Consider the following 26,593-nt stretch of genomic DNA (forward strand, 5'->3'; position numbering starts at 1 on the left):
GGTGGCTTGCAGAGTGCTCTGGAATAATAGCAATGCCTTTTGAGGTCAAAAATTCTGTGGTGTAAAGTGGCTTTGTGACATGGGGCACTGTTGTGATGCATCACCCACTTCACTACAATGTCTGGTCTCAGTTGATTCACCCGTTTCCCGAGTGTTCAAGCACATCTTTGTAAAATACTTGGTTGGCAGTTTTTCATGGAGGAACAAATTCTTTATGCATGATACCCCTGCCATCAAAAAAGCAATTCAGCATTGTTTTGATCTCTGATTTGCTCATTCAATCTTTTTTCAGTCAGGGAGATGTCTCAGTGTGCCACTCCTCACTTTGACACTTTGTATCAGTAACGTACTCAAAAATCCAAGATTCTTCAGCCGTGATCACGGTCATCAGCAACCCTCTGGAGAAGATCATTGCACACATTCCTTCAAGTGTACTTCTTTTTCCACACAAACCTTTTGCATGTGAAAATCTTTGGTCAAAATTTGTTGTATGGTGAAAGTGTTTAACAGGTCATCCCGTCATCCTTATTGTTAAACATCGGTATGACCTCACAAGAGCACATGCACATTCAATGTTTCGATCAGTTTTTGAAGTTGATGTGAGGTTCATCTTCAACATGTTCTCAGCTTTTCAAAAATGATTTATCTTTTCAAATGTCAAAATCGTGGATTCCCTAAGATTAACACGAAACCTAATTGCGTAATGTTTCTCTGAAGTCTGCTGTTCCATTTTCGTAACACAACTTCACTAATAGCACTCTCAAAAATTACGTAATGGCTTTATGAAGCTGGAACTTGGACTGAGCATCTGAAAGGGATGAGCACACTGGGCTACACAAGTAGAACAGTACTGCATTGCCAGAATACTCAATGTTGTCGGTCTCATTACTTTTCTCACATACCTCGTAGGTGTTTCAGTGCTCTATTAAAGTCTTCTTGTACTATCTTATCTGCCATCTCATCTTCACCTAGGTCATTTCTCTTTCTTTAATACTGTCCTCAAGTTTGTTTCCCTTATATAGACCCTCTACATATTTCTTGCAGCTTTCAGCATTCTCTTCTTTGCTTAGTAGTCTGTATCATTGAGACACAAAATCTGTAGTTCGTTGGCAATTTCTACTATTATTTGCAGACATAAAATAAAGTTAATACAACAGTAAATTTAAAAATGTTTCTTTTTATTAGTTTAATGAAAAATTTCAGTTTTTTCATTGCATCACAGGCAATTTGAATACTGAAACCACTGCATCATCTACAGCACTCAAGATTAAAGAGATTTGGGCATACAAAACAAGTGGTTTGTCTCTCAGCAGGAGTCAGCTTGACAACAACAATCAATGATGGCTGAAAAATGCTCAATGTGGCCTCAAGTTTGTGGGTGTCTTGTTTAGTTACAATGCTGCTGTAGGAGAAGCATTACACCCATCATTCAATTACATAGCAAATACATACAATGTGGTCCATAAATATGGATGCCAGCCTCTCATGTTAGCAATCTATTACCATAAACATAGAGACAACTGCGACATATCATATGTCTCCATAAATTGAACAGGCAAAGGAATAATTAGCAGTGAGGGTAAAAAAAAGGTCAGAAATATACAAATAATCATATACAACATTTAAAATTACAAATTTATTTTGAAATTCTTATGCATTCATAATTGTTTGATTGGAAAAATTAGGAAGCCACTATTCTTCTTTGATTTCCTTTTTAAGGGGTAGTATCTGGAACTTCAAGTCATTTCCTTTAAACCGTTTCTGAATAATACGACCTTCATTTTTCAGGTGGGCTGTAATCTCATCATAAATCTTTTCCTGTAAAGAAATGAAACTGAATGTCAAAAAAGGATAAATGAAATGAGCTCCGAAAAAATTAAATTCAGTTAATGGAACAAAATAACTGCACAATGAAAACTGGAAGATCAGATAATTGGAATTAAACAATGGAAACTCCAAATCTGAATATCAACAATACAAGGAAACGATAAGATTGCTACTTACCGTAAAGATGACACACTAAGTTGCAGGCAGGCACAACAAAAAGAGAGTTACACATTGGCTTTTGGCCAAAGCTCATACTTGTCCAAACTGCTGGAGATGGCTATTATGTAAGTGAGGTGTGCTTCCTTATGTGAATATATGCGTGTGTGGTTTCTTTCCTAAGGAATGCTTTGGCTGGAATCTATTGTGTAAGTGTCTTTTTGTTGTGACTTAACACATCATCTCTACAATTAGAATTACAATGTAATAATTCCATGTTCTTTCCCATCATATAAAGCATATTACATCACTTGTGAACAGATTAAAGGAAAAGATATGAAGAGTTCTTGATTACATGATTAGTCCAAAGGCAAAAAACAGGAGGGGGTATCATATTCAGTGACTTTAATTACAAAATAAAGGTGCACTGAAATTATACTGATAAGTAGAATCTTCATGATAATTTTCTTCTCCATTGTGAGTAGACTGAAATAAAATTGTCCTTGTATCATAAGGTAGGCCTATATAATTTTTTATAGACTTCATGTATCAGCAATTCAAAGGAAATAGGTCTTCCCTGGACAAAGAAATAAAGCACTTAGTAATTCAAGGAAGTGAGACAACTTATGTGGCTACAATGAAAGATGAGGTGGACTTGTACACATCTGCAAGCTTAGATTAGTAATTAACTTAGCTACTTGTGTAATACCTTCTTTTAGGCAAGTATTTTCCCAGATGATCTTAAATATTATTCACACTGCTTTACAAAAAAGAGGATGCACATGAAGTTCTCAAGACCAATGTTAGTTGTATCTTCCTGTCAGATTACAACTGTGTGTGGATCAAGACTCAAACCCGGGAAATTTGCCTTTCTTGGGCAAGCGCTCTATCCAAGCATGTCTCATGACTCACCCTCACAACTTTAATTCAACCAGTACATGCTCATCCAAACTTCACAAAAGTTTCCTGCATACTTGAGGGACTACCTATGCCAAACAAGAACGTTGCCTTAATGCTTTCCACATGCGGTGTCTGAGATCCATCCTCAGAGTAACGTGGAAGGACCAAGTGTCCAGCGAAGCAGTGCTATCTAAAACTAACTGCAACAGTATTTCAGCTATTTTGAAGCAGAGAAGACTCCGCTGGCTGGGACACGTCCACCATATGGATCCTGACAGATTACCATGTGAGGTGATGCTTGGAGAGATCTCTATAGCCAAAAGACCTGTAGGACGTCCTGTACTGAGGTTCAAGGACTCCTGTAAACGAGATATGGAGAGCTTTGGAATTGACACAAACAGATGGGAGGCACGGGCTAGCTTGAGACCAGAGTGGCATGATGATATATCATCTGGAATGTCGAAGCATGATGAAGGCTTGTTAGACAGATTAAGGCAGAAAAAGGTTCGGAATGCTACCACTGCTCCTTCCTCAGCAACCAGATACACTTGTGACAATTGTGCCAAGAGATGCCATGCTGCCATTGGCTTGACAGGTCATATCAAAAAATGTAACCCATAAACACACAGACACTGCAACAATCATCTACCAAGATGTCGTGGCCAGGCACAGATCGAAAATTCATCCTGGCACTGTTAGTTGTCTTAAAACTGTTCAAAAAGGCACTGTACACAATATAAACTGCGACTGAAGTTTTTCATAGTGGTAACTGTTAAAATAAACCTCTTTATAATGTAAAATAAAGTTAAAACTAAAAATTTTTGAGAAATTATTAGTACAATTTCCATCATAAGAAATAAATAACACACTGACTGATTATTTACCTTCTCTTGTTCACATACAGTTTTGGTACCAATGCTAGATGTATTTGAGCAGCTTCTATAAGAAGTCTGAGCAGATGCCTCAGCAGACACCATCAACATCACTTTACTGTTTGCAGGTATTGTCATTTACTGATTTGATTCAGTAAATACGTCATTAGTATAATGGATACAGGGTAATTTATTTTTCAGTAAAAAAAAAAGGGTCATGGGACAAGAGAGGTGACGACATTAACAGAAAAATTTACCAAACACAAGCCTGCAGGTGAAGAGGACTGTTAGAAATTAAAACTATAGAACGGCCACAAGTTGCATGTAACATTTTATATTTAAGAAAAAGTTATATGTGAATTTTGGCTGTTCTACTTTTTCTTTATTAATGAAAAATTTAACTGCAACTTGTGGCTGAGTTACAGTAAATCTTCCATCATATTTAGAAAAAGACACACACACACACACACACACACACACACACACACACACACACAGATATATATATGCACAACTTCACATAAATGGCCACTGTGATCTTTGGGTGTTAAGGCTCAACTGTATTGAATAGCAGTCTCTGCTGAGGTGTGTAGTGTGAGTACAGATACAGTGTGGGGCAGGATGATGGAGGGATAGCAGGGTGGAGGTGGGGGAAGAAGCTGTAGTACTGCCAGTGGTTAACGTGCAGGAATGTGCTGGGGACAGGATGGTGGCCAGCTAGATGCAGCATCAAGAAGTTGTGCTTGGTGGGAGTGGTGAAGGGGTTGCGGGATGGGGTGGGGTGGGGGGGGGGGGGGTGGGGGGAGTCCTATGCACATTTGCCGAGAGGATAGAAGACTTGTGTGAGGCTGGAGTGGAAGGAGCAAAGTGCGCAGAGGCAGGTGGAGGGCACTGGCTAGAAAAAGTTGACGACAGGAAAGAGGGTTTCAGGAAATGAAGGATATCTTTAAATAGTACAAATTTCCACCACTTTTAATCTCAATGTACATGTATAATTTATAAATACCACATTTTGTTACTCAACAGTTTTGTTACTGCATAAAAGTAGTTTCCATCACAAATAACTTAAGATTATTTTTAAAGGAATTTTAATACTGCTGCTTTTTTATATTATTACATAATCCATCAAATAATTTCACTGTTACATTTAAAACACTTTTATTATAAAATGCTGTTATGAATTGTGACTATGGACACATTTATTTTGTCAAGATTTAGCAGTCCTTTTTAAAAGATAGTCAGCTGCAAACAGGATAGAACCATACATATAAAGGTAGCAATATTATGGAAAGGAAAGTTGCCACTCACCATATAGTGCAGATGCTGAGTCGCAGATAGGCACAACAAAAAGACTGTTACAAATTAAGCTTTCGGCCAGTAAGGCCTACATCAAAAATAGACCCCCCCCCCCCCCCCCACACACACACACACACACACACACACTCCCTCAGGCAAAAGACGCAACTCACACACGTGTGAAGACACGTTCACATGTGTGGGTGTGAGTTATGTTGGCATGAGTGTGTGTGTGTGATCTATTTCTGATGTAGGCCTTACAAGCCAAAAGTTTTATTTGTAATAGTCTTTTTGTTGTGCCTCTCTGCGACTCAGCATCTCTGCTATATGGTGAGTGGCAACTTTCCTTTTCATAATACAGCATGTACATAAAGTCCAGGTACACTTTCAATTATTTATTGCACAAGAACTAAACATTGTACAGATGTCATACATATTGCATTTTGAAGAGAAGCTCTCAAAGTTCTTTTTGCAAACATTTGATATGCGAACCGTGATATCAATATGGTAATCAAATTCTTGCCATACCCATCCCAGCAAGGCATCATCAACTGTGGCAGTCGCTTCCCGTATTTTCTCCCGGAGCTCTGCTATCACGTGGTAGAGGTGGTACATACACCAGATCTTTAATGTGTCCCCGCAGAAAAAAGTCACACGGAGTGAGATCTGGTGATCAGGGAGGCCATTTCATGAAACAGCTTGCTCTGCACCTGAACTCGCCATGTTTGCGACTAGCGCTGACTATCAGAAAACTACCAAACTGCGCTGTGGCAGTATACATGAAAAAAAACTTTCAGGGTTTCTCTTCAAAACAGCATGTGATATCTGTACAATGTTTGGTTCTTGTGCAATAAATAATTGAAAGTGTTCCCAGACTTCATGTACATCCTGTATTGTTAGATTCCATCCTGGATTTTCCATTGGTCGACACATAAAGGTAGGATAGATTCACAATTTATAACTGAATCAAGTATGAACTACATAATTCTACTTTCTTCAAGTTGAAAATAGCCATAAGTGTTGCACCCTGAAGGCATTTTTGCTGTAAGTTGAGCTTCCCATGAAGACTAATCCATATTAAAGGTGCTCTCTCTAGCACTGTTCCAATGCTAGTGTGCTGTTTCAAGCTGTACTCAAGAGAACACTGCTGCCTCTATTGATGTTCCTATGCAGAGATGCATCTTGTCTCCTCTTGGATGAGTGAAATCCAGTAGCGTGAGGCATTTAGTTTCATTTTAGGACTGTACCATGCAGCATTCACTATCAGCGCACATGCCCCCTCCCACCATCTTATTCACAAAGCGTATAGTAACCAACAAGGACTCTGAGCTCAAGATTTTCTTTGACTGGGCATAATTTATGGTATATGTTTACATTGAGAGACACATTAGGGCTGATACAATTTTATGTTGTGTAGGACATTTGACAGTAAACAGACAAATTGTCTAGTTTACTAATCATGAATAGAATCAAGGTGTCACCAAGCATAACATCCCCATTCAATAGACAAATCATTACCAATTATGTTATATGTCCACACTTCATGAGACACTGTCAACTAGTATCACATTTTTCTCTTTATCTGATTAATAAATGAACAAGAACTTGCTTGCAACAATGTTCCATTTCTGCAGGTTTTGACACCACCTTGCTCAATTGCAATGGACTGAATTACCCTGCAGAAGTGTGATACTGAGGCAGTGGCCAACCAGCATCAGCATTGATTACCCTCAATTATGTGCTTAACAATTACCTGTTGGTCTGAAGATGTGGTTAACAAAAATCCAATGTACAATATACACAGTCATATTCAATCTTTTATTCAATGGGAAGGGATGATACAATGCTGAAAGTTGTGTGCTCCAGTTTTAAGAATTTTTAAGCATACACTGTGTGTGTGTTTTAAAAAAAAAGGAGCGAGGGAGAGAGACAGGGAGAGGGGGGAGGGGGGAAGAGCTGACGTTTACAATCAACAGTTATACTGACAGACAAAAAATCATAACACCAAGAAGGAGTTATGAGACACAAAGAAAAGTTGTTAGGTGTGTTTCTACATCTGAATGATGGTGCCTACTAAAATTTCATGCTAGCCACATAAGAGTGGTGCTAGCATTACCATTATGAGATGAAAATCCAGTTTGCCATAAGTACACACTGTAACAGTCATGAATGCAAGTAACTTTTGAGATTAGGTTTGATGAGTTGATGTTAGTCAAGAATATCTTTAAGGCAACAAATATGCCATTATCAACCCCTAACTGAGTTTGAATGAAGTTGTATAATAGGGCTATAAGAAGCTGGATATTCCTTCTTTGATATTGCAGAAAGACTTGACAGGAATTTAGCTACTGTACATGATTGCTGGCAGTGGTGGTTACGAGAATATACGGTCGTAAGAAGACTGGGCTCCAGATGGCGACGTGGAACTACTGAGAGGAAAGACCATCATGTTCAGCTTATGGCTCTGATGCATCACACTGCATTTGCAGCAGCAATTAGAGCAGCAGCTGGCACCACAGTGACAAAACGAAGTGTTACAAATCAGTTACTTCAAGGATGGCTTCGAGTTAGACGCCCTGTAGTGTGTATTACAGTGATCGCAAACCACCCCCATGTGCAACTTCAGTGGTGTCAAGCAAGAGCTAATTGGAGGGCAGGTTGGAGGTCACCTGTGTTTTCTGATGAAAGCTGGTTCTGCCCTCAGTGCCAGTGATGGCCATTTGTTGGTTAGAAGGAGGCCAGCTGAGGGTCTGCAACCAGCCTGTCTGCTTGCTACGCACATTGGACCTACATCCAGAGTTATGGTCTGCGATGCGATTTTGTATGACAGCACATTGTCCCGCACACCCTGACACAAATTTGTATGTCAGTTTGGTGATTCAACCTGTTGTGCTGCCATTAACAGACAGGATTCCAACAAGATACCACTCACCCACATACGACTGTCATAACCTAACATGCTCTGCAACTTGTTGCCTTGGCCTGCACGATCAACAGATCTGTCTGCAATTGAGCACATATGGCATATCTTCGTACAACAGCTCAAGTGTCATCCACAGCCTGCAATAACTATCTGGTATTGACTGACCAAGAGCAACAGACATGGAACTCCATCCCACTAACTGACATTCGGCACCTGTACAACACAATGCATGCACAGTTGCATGCTCACATTCAACATTCTGGTGGTTGCACCAGTTATTAATGTACCAGCATTACACATTTGCAACTGTTTATGTCACGCTTACAATATCAAGTGATCTTGCAATGTTAATCGCGTAAATACACTCCTGGAAATTGAAATAAGAACACCGTGAATTCATTGTCCCAGGAAGGGGAAACTTTATTGACACATTCCTGGGGTCAGATACGTCACATGATCACACTGACAGAACCACAGGCACACAGACACAGGCAACAGAGCATACACAATGTCGGCACTAGTACAGTGTATATCCACCTTTTGCAGCAATGCAGGCTGCTATTCTCCCACGGAGACGATCGTAGAGATGCTGGATGTAGTCCTGTGGAACGGCTTGCCATGCCATTTCCACCTGGCGCCTCAGTTGGACCAGCGTTCGTGCTGGACGTGCAGACCGCGTGAGATGACGCTTCATCCAGTCCCAAACATGCTCAATGGGGGACAGATCCGGAGATCTTGCTGGCCAGGGTAGTTGACTTACACCTTCTAGAGCATGTTGGGTGGCACGGGATACATGCGGACGTGCATTGTCCTGTTGGAACAGCAAGTTCCCTTGCCGGTCTAGGAATGGTAGAACGATGGGTTCGATGATGGTTTGGATGTACCGTGCACTATTCAGTGTCCCCTCGACGATCACCAGTGGTGTACGGCCAGTGTAGGAGATCGCTCCCCACACCATGATGCCGGGTGTTGGCCCTGTGTGCCTCGGTCGTATGCAGTCCTGATTGTGGCGCTCACCTGCACGGCGCCAAACACGCATACGACCATCATTGGCACCAAGGCAGAAGCGACTCTCATCGCTGAAGACGACACGTCTCCATTCGTCCCTCCATTCACGCCTGTCGCGACACCACTGGAGGCGGGCTGCACGATGTTGGGGCGTGAGCGGAAGACGGCCTAACGGTGTGCGGGACCGTAGCCCAGCTTCATGGAGACGATTGCGAATGGTCCTCGCCGATACCCCAGGAGCAACAGTGTCCCTAATTTGCTGGGAAGTGGCGGTGTGGTCCCCTACGGCACTGCGTAGGATCCTACGGTCTTGGCGTGCATCCGTGCGTCGCTGCGGTCCGGTCCCAGGTCGACGGGCACGTGCACCTTCCGCCGACCACTGGCGACAACATCGATGTACTGTGGAGACCTCACGCCCCACGTGTTCAGCAATTCGGCGGTACGTCCACCCAGCCTCCCGCATGCCCACTATACGCCCTCGCTCAAAGTCCGTCAACTGCACATACGGTCCACGTCCACGCTGTCGCGGCATGCTACCAGTGTTAAAGACTGCGATGGAGCTCCGTATGCCATGGCAAACTGGCTGACACTGACGGCGGCGGTGCACAAATGCTGCGCAGCTAGCGCCATTCGACGGCCAACACCGCGGTTCCTGGTGTGTCCGCTGTGCCGTGCGTGTGATCATTGCTTGTACAGCCCTCTTGCAGTGTCCGGAGCAAGTATGGTGGGTCTGACACACCAGTGTCAATGTGTTCTTTTTTCCATTTCCAGGAGTGTATATTACCTAGAGAAATGAATTCCCAAAATTTCATTACTCTGCATTAATTACTTTTTGGTACTGTGGTTTTTTTCCGTAACTTTTTTTTTTTATTTTTGTTGTTTATCAATAGGAATGAACTAATTTCTTTTGTAACATCAAACATCTAATTACAACTTTTCCAATAGGTATACTGAAATTTTGGGTAACAGGTAAGACTTTGGGGTGAAAAGGATAGTCAGATCACATTATCTTAAAGTTCAAGCATAAAGGTTTGACACAAAATAAATATCTTAAATCAGTGTTACAATGCTGTTGAAAATATGTGATTTTCAGTAGTTAATATTATAATGAATCAATCGTTTGAATACATTTTCTTTGTTTAGGTGTCATCATCCCCAGTTACATTTTTTGTGAAGATGTGTGGTTAGTGAGCCATTATGACAAGTTCTATGCATGATGAGAATAAATGGCAGATGCATTCAATTTGAACTTTGACTTCAGTGTGTGATTTAGAACCCCATATCTTGGATTTGTTTCTGCCATGCATATTCTTGAGACCGATAAAAAGAGATATTGGCCTGTATTATAAGACTAGAGTTGCAGCAAATAAACCAGGCAGGTAAGTGTGGATAGTAGAGCAGCCATATAGGCATACTCATTTTACATTTTCAAAAAGTTAATCTGCTGACAAATGTTGATCACTTACGCAATTGTAGGTGGAAAGTAATGGCAGTTACGTACACAAGTGTAAATATCTCATCACATTATGTGAAACATAAAAAGGAAATAATGGTGTTCATATATTGTTCTTTTTTCTAAACTTTTCAGTTAACTTAACTGTTCTTTATCTTCTACATATAAATTTATGATTTTGTTTCCCCAAACTGTAACAGGAAGTGTTATTAATGCATCTATAACATCTGGTCTCCACTATATGAGAAAGTGATCAAAAGCTGGTAAAATCCTTCAGTCTCAGGTTAGCTTCTCTCTTTTCCCAGTACCAACACATATTTGAAGCAAATGTTTAATTGCAGCTGACAGCATCCAAATGAGGTATCAACTTCTGGAGAAGGCCACGTAAAAAACACAATAATCATGATAATGGAATATTGTGTGGTAAAATATTACGATTAAGACATTCCATAGAGCTAAGGGTTATAAATAAATTATTGCTTGCTAAGCTTTTGAAGTGTCATATCATTCCTCTTGAGAGTAATAATGTTGCACTGTTAGTTTGTTGCTTTTAGAGTTGCCAGAAGAAAGTGGGATATTTGTATGATAAAGACGGAAGGAAAGTACACCCAAGATTTGAAAGTCGTGTAAACGTATAAACAGTACCACAAAGAGGGAAAATGTGGATGGCAGCAGAAAATAAAGAAAACACAGATTGGATTAGATTAAGTTTTAATTCCATAGACACAGAAATGAGATGATCCTCATGGGTGTGGAACAGGTCAGAAAGTATAGCATAAAAGACATAAAACAAATGACTATAATACTCACTACCCCGAGAAAATGTGTGTTCCCACATATTGGACCCCTTTTTGTACCAAGGTAAGTAATTTTAGGTCTTATAGACTGTTCTTATTTCTAGTATGGATACTACAAATTGAGCTATTGGTTGGAAACAGAGCTATATTACTTGCAACAAATTTCATCAAGGAATAAATATACTGAGAAGCAGTCATTAGAATACAAAATTCCTTGAACAGGTTTCTACATGATGTTCTCGAATTTATACCATAAATGAGTCTCATTACACTCTTTCGCATGCTAAAAACGTTTGCTCAGTTTGACAAGTTACCCCAGAATATGATCCCGTATGACATAACAGAATGAAAATAAGCAAAGTACACAAGTTTTTTTGTATTTACATCTTTTACATCTGATATCTTTCTCACTGCAAACACATACTTGTTTACACGCTTCAGCAATTCTGAGCAATTATTGAGGAATACCATATGTAATTAATTCCCAATCAGATGAAGACTGACTGCTTATTGTACAGGTATTTTGCAACAACATCCTTTGTTTCCTGTTAGCTACATAAGACTCGAACCATTTCGCAGAACTGCCAGTGACACGATAATATTTTAATCTACTTAAGGGAATGCTATGATTCACACAGGAGAAAGAAAATAATGAGAAAAAGGGTTTATAAAACAAAACAGAGATTAAGTAAATAAACATATATTTATAATATTTGCAAAATCAAGAAAAATTCTCTCTGGCACCAATAACAGAAATGATGTCAATGATAAAATTATTTTGGGTGCTCAAGAGCTCAGCATTTAGCACCCATGCTACACAGCCCAAGACAAGTGTAGTTAAAACTATAAAAAAGGTAATTTTTTCAAGAAATAATTATGTAATTCATGTCACTACAACAAACACACACACACACACACAAAACACAAAAATAAACCTTGGACCATATCATGCCTTAAAACATCAGAAGTGAAGAGGATAAGTACATAGCGAAAGAACTATGATACTACATCAGATACATGTGATTAGAGAAACACTATAAAACTCCCAGAGCCATTTGGCAGCAAACTAAAAGCTCCAACCTAACAGATTTAGTTTTTATAATACAGCATTACAGAAGCGTCCAATTCCACCCGTCTGCTTTGACCCATGATGTCATCAGCATGGCGGAAATGGCTACTTCCAGCATTATACAAAATGATGACAACACACACACACACACACACACACACACACACACACACACACACACACACATTAAAATGACACAATAACATCTCCCTCCAAAAATGAAATGAAACTTATGGAACAACCATGGAAAATTGAGAGTTTAGGGTGGAGATAAGATAAATATACAACAATAAATGAACACTGCACCTTCCCACAACAAATAATATAACAAAAAATTAATTTACAGCATTCCACTACACTAGCAAGACCACAGGAATTGGACACTTCCCCTGGCCTGTATAGCAGCTATCGATACCAAAAAACAAACACCTACAACTCCAAAAAGTGGAACCAAAACCCCAACATCTCAAAAATTCAAATACCCCACATTCACTACACCAATTAAAACACAACCAACCTATCATAAATACACAACACACAGAACATCACAATTACTATAGAATTACTTACCAACAAAAGCCTCTGGCAATACTACCTACACTGGCCACCACACACACACACACACACACACACACACACACTTGTGTGGCGTGCCACATATACATATCCTGAGTCTGAGCTGCCAGAACCCCCTCATGTTGTTTCCACAAACATGACGCTTAACATATTCAGCAATAAGACCAAACATCTGCAGAAACTGTATACGGACATCAAATCATCACCCATCTCAGAACATAATGATACACTCATGAACTTCACTGTCATATCCATACCTAACAAAAAATCAATTAAAAAAATTAGACTTCTTTCTGCACAACAAACACCAAACTAATCAGATCTAACAAAAATGCCAAACACATAAACAAAAAAAAAAAAAAACCTTAACAACTCACTGAAAACACTGCCACAACCCACATTACCACACCAACTACCTAAATTCAAAACCACGTTAGCACGAGAACAATCAAAACTCGAATGACCCCAATAACACATGTTAAACTCAGCACATCCACATCCCGCACCTGAGGACACCATCAATTACAACACATCTGCAAACACAATCAACTCAAAAACTCTGTGCCGTAGTGATGTCACACACCACAACACTATTACATCTTGAGTTAAAGCAGACAGGTGGAATCGACACTTCCGTTGACCCCTTGATACTCATCAAACTGCTTTAGGACAAACCATCCTTTCTATAACTGAAGGTGTTATGAATTTCTGTAACTAAGCAAAATTCTCCACGTCATTTAGCATTATGGATATAGTTAACTTGAGAGGAAACACATTTTTTCTGGCAAATGCATCTCATTTCACAAGCACTGAATAGATTTTGGCGAGTAATACACTACAGGTACAATGATAACTTCCCAAGGGATCTCTCCCTTCAGGGAAAGACTTAAGATTCCTGTTACTATTGGGCAGTTAATTTTAACCATATGCTGTCAGTTCAGGTACCTAAAATCCTCTCCGTAGAATGGGTGTTGTTGCTCTCAAATTTATTTATTTATTCACACGTCAAATTCCGTAGGACCAAATTGAGGAGCAAATTTCCACAGTCATGGAGCAAGTCAGTACATGAAGTTACAACATAAAAGCAATAACAGATAAAAATAAAATGTTTATGAAGCCGAAAAAAGTCAAGCCATAAGTTTAAGTAAACACAGCCAACAATATAACAAGAATCAACTTAATTTTTCAAGGAACTCCTCGACAGAATAGAAGGAGTGACCCATGAGGAAACTCTTCAGTTTCGATTTAAAAGTGCATGATTACAGCTAAGATTTTTGAATTTGAGTGGTAGCTTATTGGAAAAGGATACAGTAGTATACTGCACACCTTTCTGCACAAGAGTTAAGGAAGTCCGATCGAAATGCAGGTTTGATTTCTGCCAAGTATTAACTGAGTGTAAGTTGCTTATTCTTGGGAATAAGCTAATACTGTTAACAAGAAATGACAGTAAGGAATTTATATATTGAGAGGCAAATGTCAAAATACCCAGACTCGTGAACTGGGGTTAACAAGAGGTTTGTGAACTTACACCACTCACTGCACGAACCTCTCATTTCTGAGCTAAAAATATCCTTTTAGAATAGGAAGAGTTACCTCAAAATATTGTACCATATGACATAAACGAATGAAAATAAGCAAAGTAGACTAATTTTAGTATCAAACGATCACTCACTTCACATACCATTCCAACAGTAAAAATGACAGCATTAAGTCTTTGAACAAGATCCTGAATGTGGGCTTCCCATGGCAGTTTACTGTCTATCTGAACATCTAGAAATCTGAACTGTTCAGTTTCACTAATCGTATGTCCATTCAGCGAAATTAAAACATCAGTTCTGGTTTAATTGTGACTTAGAAACTGTAAAAACTGAGTCATACTGTGATTTAGCATTAGTTATTTTGTGCAAGCCATAAGCTTAGGCTATTTGAAACCAAGCCAACGTTCCACACAACATCCCTTACTACCAAGGTAGTGTCATCAGCAATACTTTAGAGTTACCCGTAATACTAGAGAGCATATCATTTATATAAATAAGGAACAGGAGTGACCCCAACACTGATCCCTGGGGCACCCCCCATTTGACTATACCCCACTCAGACCCCACATCACAGCCATTCTCAACACTGTGAATAATGTTCTTGTGCTCTCAGCTGCTAAAGTAAGAGGTGAATCAATTGTGAGCTACTCCCCGTATTCTGTAATGGCCCAACTTCTGGAGCAATATTTTGTGATCAACACAATCAAATACCTTAGTTAAATCAAAAAATACGCCTAGCTTTCAAAACCTTTTGTTTAACCCATCCAGTATCTCAAAGAGAAAAGAGAATATAGCATTTTCAGTTGTTAAATGACTTCTAAAGCCGAAATGTACATCTGATAGAAAATCGTGAGGTATAAAATGATCAATTATCCTTTCATACGCAGCCTTTTCAGTAACTTTAGCAAACACTGATGGCATAGAAATCGGTCTAGAATTTTCTACATTATATCTTTCGCCCTCTTTATATAGCAACTTTACTACAGAGTACTTTAATTGTTCATGAAACTGACCATTCCTAAAGGAAAATTTCAAATATGGCTAAATACAGAGCTAACATGTGCAACACAGTACTTTAATATTCTGCTAGGCACTTCATCATACCCTTGAGAATCCTCAGTCTTCAGTGATTTAATTACTGACTCAATCTCCCCCTTGTCTGTATCACAGAGAAGTATTTCAGACATCAATCTCAGAAAGTCATCTGCCAAGAAAGTTATATGATTCCCTGTAGAAACTAAATTTTTATTTAATTTACCAGCAATGTTTGGAAAATGATTGTTAAATAATGCACATATATCTGATTTATCAGTAATAGAAATATTTTTACTACGAACTGACTTTATATCATTGACCTTGTGTTGCTGACCAGACACTTCCTTCACAACTGACCATATGGTTTTAATTTTATCCTGTGAATTAGCTATTCTATTTGCATAGCACATCTCTTTGCCTTCCCAATAACATTTTAAGCAACTTACAATACTGTTTGTAATGGGCTACTGTAGCTCGATTGTGACAACTTCTAAAATTCTGATATAATTCCCGCTTTGTTCCATATGATATCCTTAGCCCACTAGTCAGCCACCCGCGTTGGCTTTTATTGCTAGTACCCCATTTAGAACATTATAATGAAAAGCAACTCTCAAAGAGCATGAGAATTGTGTCAAGGAAAGCATTATATTTGTCATCTGTGTTATCGGCACTATAAACATCCTGGCACTCTTGTTCCTTGAAAAGGTTTAAAAAACTCCTTATTGCTGTTGGATTAACTTTCCTACACAGTTTGTAATTATATGTGACATTTTTTTAGAACAAAAGCCTTTTAGTGTTAAATTTCTGCATCTTGGTCTGAAAGGCCATTCACCCTTTTACTAACAAAATGCCCATCTAGTAATGAAGAATGAATAAAAATATTGTCTATGGATGTGCTACTGTTTCCCTGCACCCTAGCTGGAAAAAAACACAGTCTGCATCAGATCGCATGAATTTAGGAGACCTACCAACATGCTTTTTCTTGCACCATCATATACAAAATTTATATTGAAGTGGCCACATATAACTAATTTATAGTACTTCCTATAAAGTGAATCAAGAACTCTCTCTAGCTTGAGCAGAAATGCTCTGAAGTCAGAGTTAGGGGACCTATAAACAACAACAATTACAAATTTAGTTTCACTAAATTCAACTGCCCCTGCACAACATTCAAATATCTGCTCAATGCAGTGTCATGATACATCTGTGGACTCAAATGCAATACTGTTGTTTACGTACATAGCCACTCGCCCACCCCGCAAGGAACTCCTTGAGAAACAGCCAGCTAATCTGTATCCTACTAAAGGAAGGCTCTGAATTGTCAAATTATTTAAGTGGTGCTCCAATATACCAATAATTTCACAGTTAACATCTATAAGCAGTTCACTAACTTTATCTCTAATACCTCTTATATTTTAATGAAATGTGCTAACTCCTTCTCTACTTGGAAACATGATGTCCTCTGAAGGTGAGCTCTTATTAGAGGGACTTCCTTTAAGCAGGTATACCTATCAGCTGACTTCAATCTAAAAAAAGGTGAAGCTCTAACACCAACTACTACAGGAATTTTTCCATAGAGTGATCCCACCACCACCCACTACACTGTCACCTATAAGCTTTGCCAGCCTCCCCTTCCTACAGCTATAGAGGTGCAGGCCATGCATGGCTGATAGACCCAACTGGCACCACTGAAATGTGACCCATGCCCTCTGCTATCAGCACCCTCTCCAGCCCCACGTTAATGCGCCTAACACCCGCATTCTACATCTACATCTACGTCTACATCCATACTCCGCAAGCCACCTGACGGTGTGTGGCGGAGGGTACCTTCAGTACCTCTATCGGTTCTCCCTTCTATTCCAGTCTCGTATTGTTCGTGGAAAGAAGGATTGTCGGTATGCCTCTGTGTGGGCTCTAATCTCTCTGATTTTATCCTCATGGTCTCTTCGCGAGATATACGTAGGAGGGAGCAATATACTGCTTGACTCTTCGGTGAAGGTATGTTCTCGAAACTTTGACAAAAGCCCGTACCGAGCTACTAAGCGTCTCTCCTGCAGAGTCTTCCACTGGAGTTTATCTATCATCTCCGTAACGCTTTCGCGATTACTAAATGATCCTGTAACGAAGCGCGCTGCTCTCCGTTGGATCTTCTCTATGTCTTGTATCAACCCTATCTGGTACGGATCCCACACTGCTGAGCAGTATTCAAGCAGTGGGCGAACAAGCGTACTGTAACCTACTTCCTTTGTTTTCGGATTGCATTTCCTTAGGATTCTTCCAATGAATCTCAGTCTGGCATCTGCTTTACCGACAATCAACATTATATGATCATTCCATTTTAAATCACTCCTAATGCGTACTCCCAGATAATTTATGGTATTAACTGCTTCCAGTTGCTGATACCATAAATTATTAAGATGAGGCCGACCATGATGCTGAAACAGCTGCACGAAATGCAAATTAGTGCCACCAGTTTGAATAGTTATATTTAGCAGGTCACCACCTACAGTATATCCGTGTCCCTATTAAGACTGTTCCCTGCTCCACCTACTATCACTACCTGATTATCCTGTTAGTCAGCTGAGCCAACCCTGCACTAGGCTTCACAATGCTGGTGACTTGGTACTCACTCCCTAACACTTCCTACAACTGCTGGCCCACACCTCTACCGTGCAAACTACGTAGCAGCACAACCTCCTTCTTTCTGTTAGACTTTGCAACTGACCTAGGCCTCCTAACTGCTGAGGACTGCTGCATGTTCCATACATCTACAGCTGCAAGAGGTTCCTCTCCACTCAACTCTGACAGTTGGTCAAATCTAGTGCATATATACAAAGTATGACTGTCTGAATACCTCCTCCTCACAGCCGCCTTCTTGCCAACTGCCAGTTCCCATTCCCCACCACCCTTCACCATCCTCAACCTATCTAGTTCCTCCTTTGTGCGTTGTAACTGCACCTGAAGGGCACAGATCTTATGCTCCTGATCCTCTGTCAACTTATTTCTACTAAGATTCTGCATTCCCAGGAGAGGATGTCGCTAGAATGCCCACTGGCTTCCCCACTGTATTCCCCCCAATGAAAATACTATGAACAAATACCACGCCGTAACCCAATACTCACAAACCTACGACAGAACCTACACTTCTCACTCATGGTAAAATTTTACAGTTACTGAAAAAAAATATATGTCTACATTACCTAGGTTCAGCTACACCAGAAGAACTATTTATAGAACTAACAACAGCAGTCCCGAAATTCTCTGTCTACTAAGAAAGCAACTAGAGGCCTCTGTATATGTCTGCTTGTGTCTGTATATGTGTGGATGGATATGTGTGTGTGTGCGAGTGTATACCCGTCCCTTTTCCCCCCTAAGGTAAGTCTTTCCGCTCCCGGGATTGGAATGACTCCTTACCCTCTCCCTTAAAACCCAAATCCTTTCGTCTTTCCCTCTCCTTCCCTCTTTCCTGACGAAGCAACCGTTGGTTGTGAAAGCTAGAATTTTGTGTGTATGTTTGTGTTTGTTTGTGTGTCTATCGACGTGCCAGCGCTTTCGTTTGGTAAGTCAAATCATCTTTGTTTTTAGATATAAATTATTTAACAGTTACACTGCAGACCCATACACATTCCCTGATACACTTACACATGGAATAACTTATCTGAAACCTAAAGATCCAGCAGACACAGCAAACGCAGCTAAATATCGCCCCATAACAAGCCTACCAACAATATACAAAATATTAACTTCTGTCATTACACAGAAATTAATGACACATACAACACAGAACAAAATTATAAATGAAGAACAAAAAGGCTGTTGCAAAGGAGCACGAGGATGTAAAGAGCAACTGATAATAGATGCAGAGGTGGCATATCAAGCTAAAACTAAACAAAGGTCACTACACTACGCATACATTGATTACCAAAAAGCTTTTGATAGTGTACCTCACTCATGGTTACTACAAATATTGGAAATATACAAAGTAGATCCTAAATTGATACAGTTCCTAAACATAGTAATGAAAAACTGGAAAACCACACTTAATATCCAAACAAATTCTAATAATATCACATCACAGCCAATACAGATTAAGCGTAGAATATACCAAGGAGACTCATTAAGTCCTTTCTGGTTCTGCCTTGCTCTGAACCCACTATCCAACACGCTAAATAATACAAATTGTGAATACAATATTACTGGAACATACCCACACAAAATCACACATTTGCTATACATGGATGAATTAAAACTACTGGCAGCAACAAATCAACAACTCAACCAATTACTAAAGATAGCAGAAGTATTCAGCAATGATATAAATATGGCTTTTGGAACAGACAAATGTAAGAAAAATAGCATAGTCAAGGAAAAACACACTAAACAAGAAGATTACATATTGGATAACCACAGCGATTGCACAGAAGCGATGGAAAAAACAGATGCCTATAAATATCTAGGATACAGACAAAAAATAGGAATAGATAATACAAATATTAAAGAAGAACTAAAAGAAAAATATAGACAAAGACTAACAAAAATACTGAAAACAGAATTGACAGCAAGAAACAAGACAAAAGCTATAAATACTTATGCTATACCAATATTGACCTACTCATTTGGAGTAGTGAAATGGAGTACCACAGACCTAGAAGCACTCAATACACTTACACAATCACAATGCCACAAATATAGAATACATCACATACATTCAGCAACAGAAAGATTCACATTAAGCAGAAAGGAAGGAGGAAGGGGATTTATCGACATAAAAAACCTACATTATGGACAGGTAGACAATTTAAGAAAATTCTTTCTAGAACGAGCAGAAACTAGCAAAATACACAAAGCAATCATGCATATAAATACATCGGCTACACCACTGCAATTTCATAACCACTTCTACAACCCTCTAGATCACATAATATCAACAGATACGAAGAAAGTAAATTGGAAAAAGAAAACATTACATGGCAAGCACCCGTATCATCTAACACAGCCACACATCGATCAAGACGCATCCAACACATGGCTAAGAAAAGGCAATAAATACAGTGAGACGGAAGGATTCATGATTGCAATACAGGATCAAACAATAAACACCAGATATTACAGCAAGCATATTATTAAAGATCCCAATACCACAACAGATAAATGCAGACTTTGCAAACAACAAATAGAAACAGTAGATCACATCACAAGCAGATGTACAATACTAGCAAATACAGAATACCCCAGAAGACATGACAATGTAGCAAAAATAATACACCAACAGCTTGCCTTACAACATAAACTTATAAAACAACATGTTCCCACATACAAGTATGCACCACAAAATGTACTGGAGAATGATGAATACAAATTATACTGGAACAGAACCATTATAACAGATAAAACAACACCACATAACAAACCTGACATCATACTCACCAATAAAAAGAAGAAATTAACACAACTAATCGAAATATCCATACCCAATACAACAAATATACAGAAGAAAACAGGAGAAAAAATTGAAAAATACATCCAACTGGCTGAGGAAGTAAAGGACATGTGGCATCAGGATAAAGTTGACATTATACCAATTATACTACCAACAACAGGAGTCATACCAAACAATATCCACCAGTACATCAATGCAATACAGCTACATCCAAACTTATATATACAACTACAGAAATCCGTAATTATTGATACATGTTCAATCACCCGAAAGTTCCTAAATGCAATATAACATATACCGTACAGTTAAAAGGAAGTCACGCTTGATCAAGGTCCGCGTCACTTTCCATTTTTAACCAGACCTAAGGTCTGAGAAAGGAAAGAAGATAATAATAATTTCATATACCTCTATGCCCTGATACAAGGGTTTCGACTGGACACTACCTGTGTGATTTGTCATGAGCATCTATGGAAATAATAATAATAATAATAATAATAGATGCAGAGGTGGCATATCAAGCTAAAACTAAACAAAGGTCGCTACACTACGCATACATTGATTACCAAAAAGCTTTTGATAGTGTACCCCACTCATGGTTACTACAAATATTGGAAATATACAAAGTAGATCCTAAATTGATACAGTTCCTAAACATAGTAATGAAAAACTGGAAAACCACACTTAATATCCAAACAAATTCTAATAATATCACATCACAGCCAATACAGATTAAGCGTAGAATATACCAAGGAGACTCATTAAGTCCTTTCTGGTTCTCCCTTGCTCTGAACCCACTATCCAACATGCTAAATAATACAAATTATGGATACAATATTACTGGAACATACCCACACAAAATCACACATTTGCTATACATGGATGAATTAAAACTACTGGCAGCAACAAATCAACAACTCAACCAATTACTAAAGATAGCAGAAGTATTCAGCAATGATATAAATATGGCTTTTGGAACAGACAAATGTAAGAAAAATAGCATAGTCAAGGAAAAACACACTAAACAAGAAGATTACATATTGGATAACCACAGCGACTGCATAGAAGCGATGGAAAAAACAGATGCCTATAAATATCTAGGATAAAGACAAAAAATAGGAATAGATAATACAAATATTAAAGAAGAACTACAAGAAAAATATAGACAAAGACTAACAAAAATACTGAAAACAGAATTGACAGCAAGAAACAAGAAAAAAGCTATAAATACCTATGCTATACCAACATTGACCTACAATTTCATAACCACTTCTACAACACTCTAGATTACATAACATCAACAGATACAAAGAAAGTAAATTGGAAAAAGAAAACACTACATGGCAAGCACCCGTATCATCTAATACAGCCACACATCGATCAAGATGCATCCAACAACAAAAGGCAATATATACAGTGAGACGGAAGGATTCATGATTGCAATACAGGATCAAACAATAAACACCAGATATTACAGCAAGCATATTATTAAATATCCCAATACCACAACAGATAAATGCAGACTTTGCAAACAACAAATAGAAACAGCAGATCACATCACAAGCGGATGTACAATACTAGCAAATACAGAATACCCCAGAAGACATGACAATGTAGCAAAAATAATACATCAACAACTTGCCATACAACTAATAAAACAACACATTCCCACATACAAGTATGCACCACAAAATGTACTGGAGAATGATGAATACAAATTATACTCGAACAGAACCATTATAACAGATAAAACAACACCGCATAACAAACCTGACATCATACTCACCAATAAAAAGAAGAAATTAACGCAACTAATCGAAATATCCATACCCAACACAACAAATATACAGAAGAAAAATCTGAAAAATACATCCAACTGGCTGAGGAAGTCAAGGTCATGTGGCATCAGGATAAAGTTGACATCATACCAATTATACTATCAACTACAGGAGTCATACCACACAATATCCACCAGTACATCAACGCAATACAGCTACATCCAAACATATATATACAACTACAGAAATCTGTAATTATTGATACATGTTCAATTACCCGAAAGTTCCTAAATGCAATGTAACATATACCGTACAGTTAAAAGGAAGTCACACTTGATCAAGGTCCGCATCACTTTCCATTTTAAACCAGACATAACGTCTGAGAAAGGGATGTATAATAATAATAATAATTTCATGTGCCTCTATGCCCTGATACAAGGGTCTCGACTGGACACCACTTGTGTGATTTGTGTCACCAACCAACCACAGTAGCCCTATTGAGGGGAAGAGGACACACAGTTTAAAGTGGTAGCCAAACCACACGTTTTCACTGATGAATCTTCACATCATTGATTGGTGAAGGCTAGTTTAAATGCAGGTTGAAAGATCTTCATGGTTTGAATGGCATTCAACCTTGTGACCTCTCTGTTTACAGCATCACACTTGACCACCAGATCAGCAGGCCCTACTATCCATGGAATGAGGATAAATATAGGGAAAGGAGTACATTATCTGGGCAATCCTAATATAAATAAGGTATGGCAAGTGCCTTCGAGGTTGCTCTTTATATCTGTATCTCACATAGAGACAGAAAGTCTTTTTGTAGATGTTAGTACCATCCTCACAATGCAGGTTAACTAAGCCAAGATCCCCATTCCTTATAACAAACAACACTCCACACCATGGAATAGTGTATTGCTATTGCATGGCAAGAGCTTATGAATACAGCATATTAACAGCAAAACTGAATGGGCCTACAGTGTATTAGGAGCACAATCCTTGCCAAGTTCCAAGACATCCTTCACCTAGCCTGTACACACCCAAGATAGCCACAGTTCCTCAAGTTCATTGCCTTTTGGCATGACTGAGAAGTGGGTGGGAGATGAGAATTATTGAATTTATAGATGGAGTAGTGATTCAACTTGTAAACCCTTAATTCTTTAATGATTCAAACTCCCATGTATAAAACAGCTTCAATCTTCTGATCACTTTACAAATTACTTAATGTGTTAAATATTTGACGTTAAGCATGTAAGTGAGACAAAGTTTAGAAAAGATTTGAAATTACATTTAAAGTGTGTCGGAAGTTGCTAAGTGTTCTAATGATCAAACACTGAATGATTATAGTCATGGTAACCTGTGCTCCATTTTAAGCAAAAGCAAGTTTTTCTCACATCTCAATGTTAATGACATTGTATCTCCCACATTATGTGTTGTATAATTACATAATTTTGTAAGTATGTTTAGTGGTGTGTGCGGATACTGTGCGAAAATATGTTGCAAACAGAATTCGCAGTAAAAAAAAATTACAAATTAAATTGCAATGCCTGATTGATGGTTTTAAAGTCTGAACAGTGAAAATGTAGTAAGTGATAAACTTTCTGTCTTTCATCATTTTGTGGAGGGTGTCAGCAAGAAAAAGTTTCATAGAGATTTGAAATTGTGTGTAAAGTTTAAGTCACTAAGTGCACTTAACTTCCAATACCGGAAGAATATAAACAAGATACTTGCATTCCATGAGATATGCAGCCTCAAGATACATACACAGTTTCCGATTGTAATACTGGTCTTATTGTGTTAAAGCTCTATCATAACATTATGCCTTTTAATGAGTTAGCCTAGACCACGACAGCATTTTAAATTTCTAAATTCAGTCAATAATTATACAAAATATTGAAAATCAAAGTTTTATTGCCACTGGAAGCCATTAGCTATGCAATACGCAATTGGGAACATGAACTGGGATAGCTGTGCAGTAACACAAATAGGATGCGATGGGCAGAGGGACCATAACAGGTACTGTAACGCAAAAGAGTGTAAAGGCAAATAATGGTTTTTACTAGACATTTGTGAACTGTATGATTCACTGGAAGGATTGTTCTCGTCATGCAGTTCAGAGAAGTTTAAATGGCATGGAGAAATCGGCTGCTAAATTCAGTGTGGTGTATAAAGCATATATTAAACAAAGTTTTACTTTTTCTGGGTTACTTTGAGAATGAAGGAAAATAATGTGCACTACTGTCACATTATACTTTTATTAAGTACAAAACACAAATAAATAAAAATAAAATAAGATACACTATTTCTACATAAAGAGTCTGAGTGAGACAGTGACTGCTCCTGCATCCTCCCCCTCCCTGAAATCTAGGTTGTGGTAAAGACTGATATATATGGAAGAAAAATATCTTAAACATTCATGTGTTCCACAAGGGGTTTTCTAAATTATGTCTGGACATATCAAAATCATATTGAAGTACTGACCAACATGACAACAATAAAAACCTGTGTATACAGAAGATAACTGTAGAAACTAACATCTCCAGGAAAGAAAACCAGATCTCTCTCCTGAAATAAACTTAACTGCTTAACGTTCTGATATTAAGTGAAATGACCAGCCTGTTTTTAGACTTGCATAGCCTTCTGCAATTCTTGCAGATAGAATCAAAAAGGTTATACTGTTAAAGCAAACAATTATAGGATTTGGCCCAAAAGTTTCCTATGATAATAATGAATAAAGGGTCACATAAATGCAACAAACTGCGTAAACAGCTTCAACAGCTTTCATATACCTGCAAACCAGGATTTGCACAAGGTCGGGCTATAAGAAATGTTAGCAATGAAAAGCAACTGATTCAAATGCAACGATTTTCCATCCAAAAGATGTAAGCCATTTAACATGCATAAGATGCACTTAATTAGAAAATGAGGAGGGAATCTTCCACCAATGCATCTTACAAATTCGGAAGTAAACTGTGAAAACTTGGTTTGAAGTAAACTTTAATGTACCATGTAAGCAGACCTGGCATCCTACAGCCCTGTAATACAAAATTTTCTCCCTTGGTAGTAAGAAAATCAGAAACACAGGTGGTAAGGATTGTTACAACACACGGCCATTCAGCTACAAGTACTCAAAACAATGGTTACAACATTCAGCAAATTTTCATAAATAAGCACATGTTGTTAATCACCAGGCAGTTCATTTCTTGGGAACTTACACTTTTTGACTGATCTGGCTCATCACCACTAATGACAACTCGTACTTCAAAGTTCTTAGCTAACCATTTAGAAATGTTCTTCAATCTTGCATGTAAGTCATGGTCACCTATTTTAGTCGTCAATGGCAACAGTTTGGAACCTTTAAAACCGGTATCCTTTTTCAATTTCTTTAGATCTTTATGTCCTTTCTCTTCTTCTAGATACTGGGATTCAGTAAGGAGCTTGTAGACAGGCCTCTGTTGGCTTGAATCTAGATCTGTTACTTTTAGTAATTTTAAATCACGCCTCTTTGATAGCTTTTGTGCTTCTTCCAGTGAAACTACTGAAATACTTCCGTCCGTACCATGTAATGTAATTTTAGGGATATGTGGTTGCTTTTTCTTCGTTCCTATACTCTTGTCTTGATTTGTTTCTAATTCATGTTTTGTCGCGTAATTAATGAAACCTACATTTTTCCATGGCACTGCGTGTGACAATAAAGTTGCTGGGATGATATGACACCTATCATTCGTAAAGTGTTGTATCAGGCGCGTACCGAAACACATACTTTTGATGGTTCTACTAGCCATTGGTACGCACTCGTTTTTCTTCCATGCACACAGTCCCTGTTAAAACATTTATGTTAATATTTACACATTCATACACAGTCCTTATTACTGAATTACACCGTTGTGAAGTAAGCAGCGCGACTGATCCTTCTATATACAAACAA

The 26,593-nt window shown here is 38.5% G+C and overlaps 1 protein-coding gene across 1 annotated transcript; it reads right to left on the bottom strand.

Annotated features, from left to right (window-relative positions):
• Positions 1 to 1,614: 1,614 nt before the first annotated feature.
• Positions 1,615 to 26,591, bottom strand: LOC126174826 (translation initiation factor IF-3, mitochondrial). Its single transcript, XM_049921205.1, has 2 exons — positions 25,881 to 26,591; positions 1,615 to 1,818 (listed from the first exon to the last, which is right to left on the bottom strand). Exons 1-2 carry the CDS (start codon positions 26,448 to 26,450, stop codon positions 1,693 to 1,695), a joined length of 696 nt encoding a protein of 231 aa, XP_049777162.1. The 5' UTR covers positions 26,451 to 26,591; the 3' UTR covers positions 1,615 to 1,692.
• Positions 26,592 to 26,593: the final 2 nt, after the last annotated feature.

This window comes from Schistocerca cancellata, chromosome 3, assembly GCF_023864275.1.
Source record: "Schistocerca cancellata isolate TAMUIC-IGC-003103 chromosome 3, iqSchCanc2.1, whole genome shotgun sequence".
NCBI classification, from domain to species: Eukaryota; Metazoa; Arthropoda; class Insecta; order Orthoptera; family Acrididae; genus Schistocerca; species Schistocerca cancellata.

Bases quoted from the DNA above. Each gene is read 5' to 3' on its own strand.
- LOC126174826 (XM_049921205.1), bottom strand. From the start codon at position 26,450: ATGGCTAGTAGAACCATCAAAAGTATGTGTTTCGGTACGCGCCTGATA. The intron at 1,819-25,880 runs GTAAGTTCCCAA...ATTTCTTTACAG, and splicing joins AGCCAGATCAGTCAAAAAGT to GAAAAGATTTATGATGAGAT.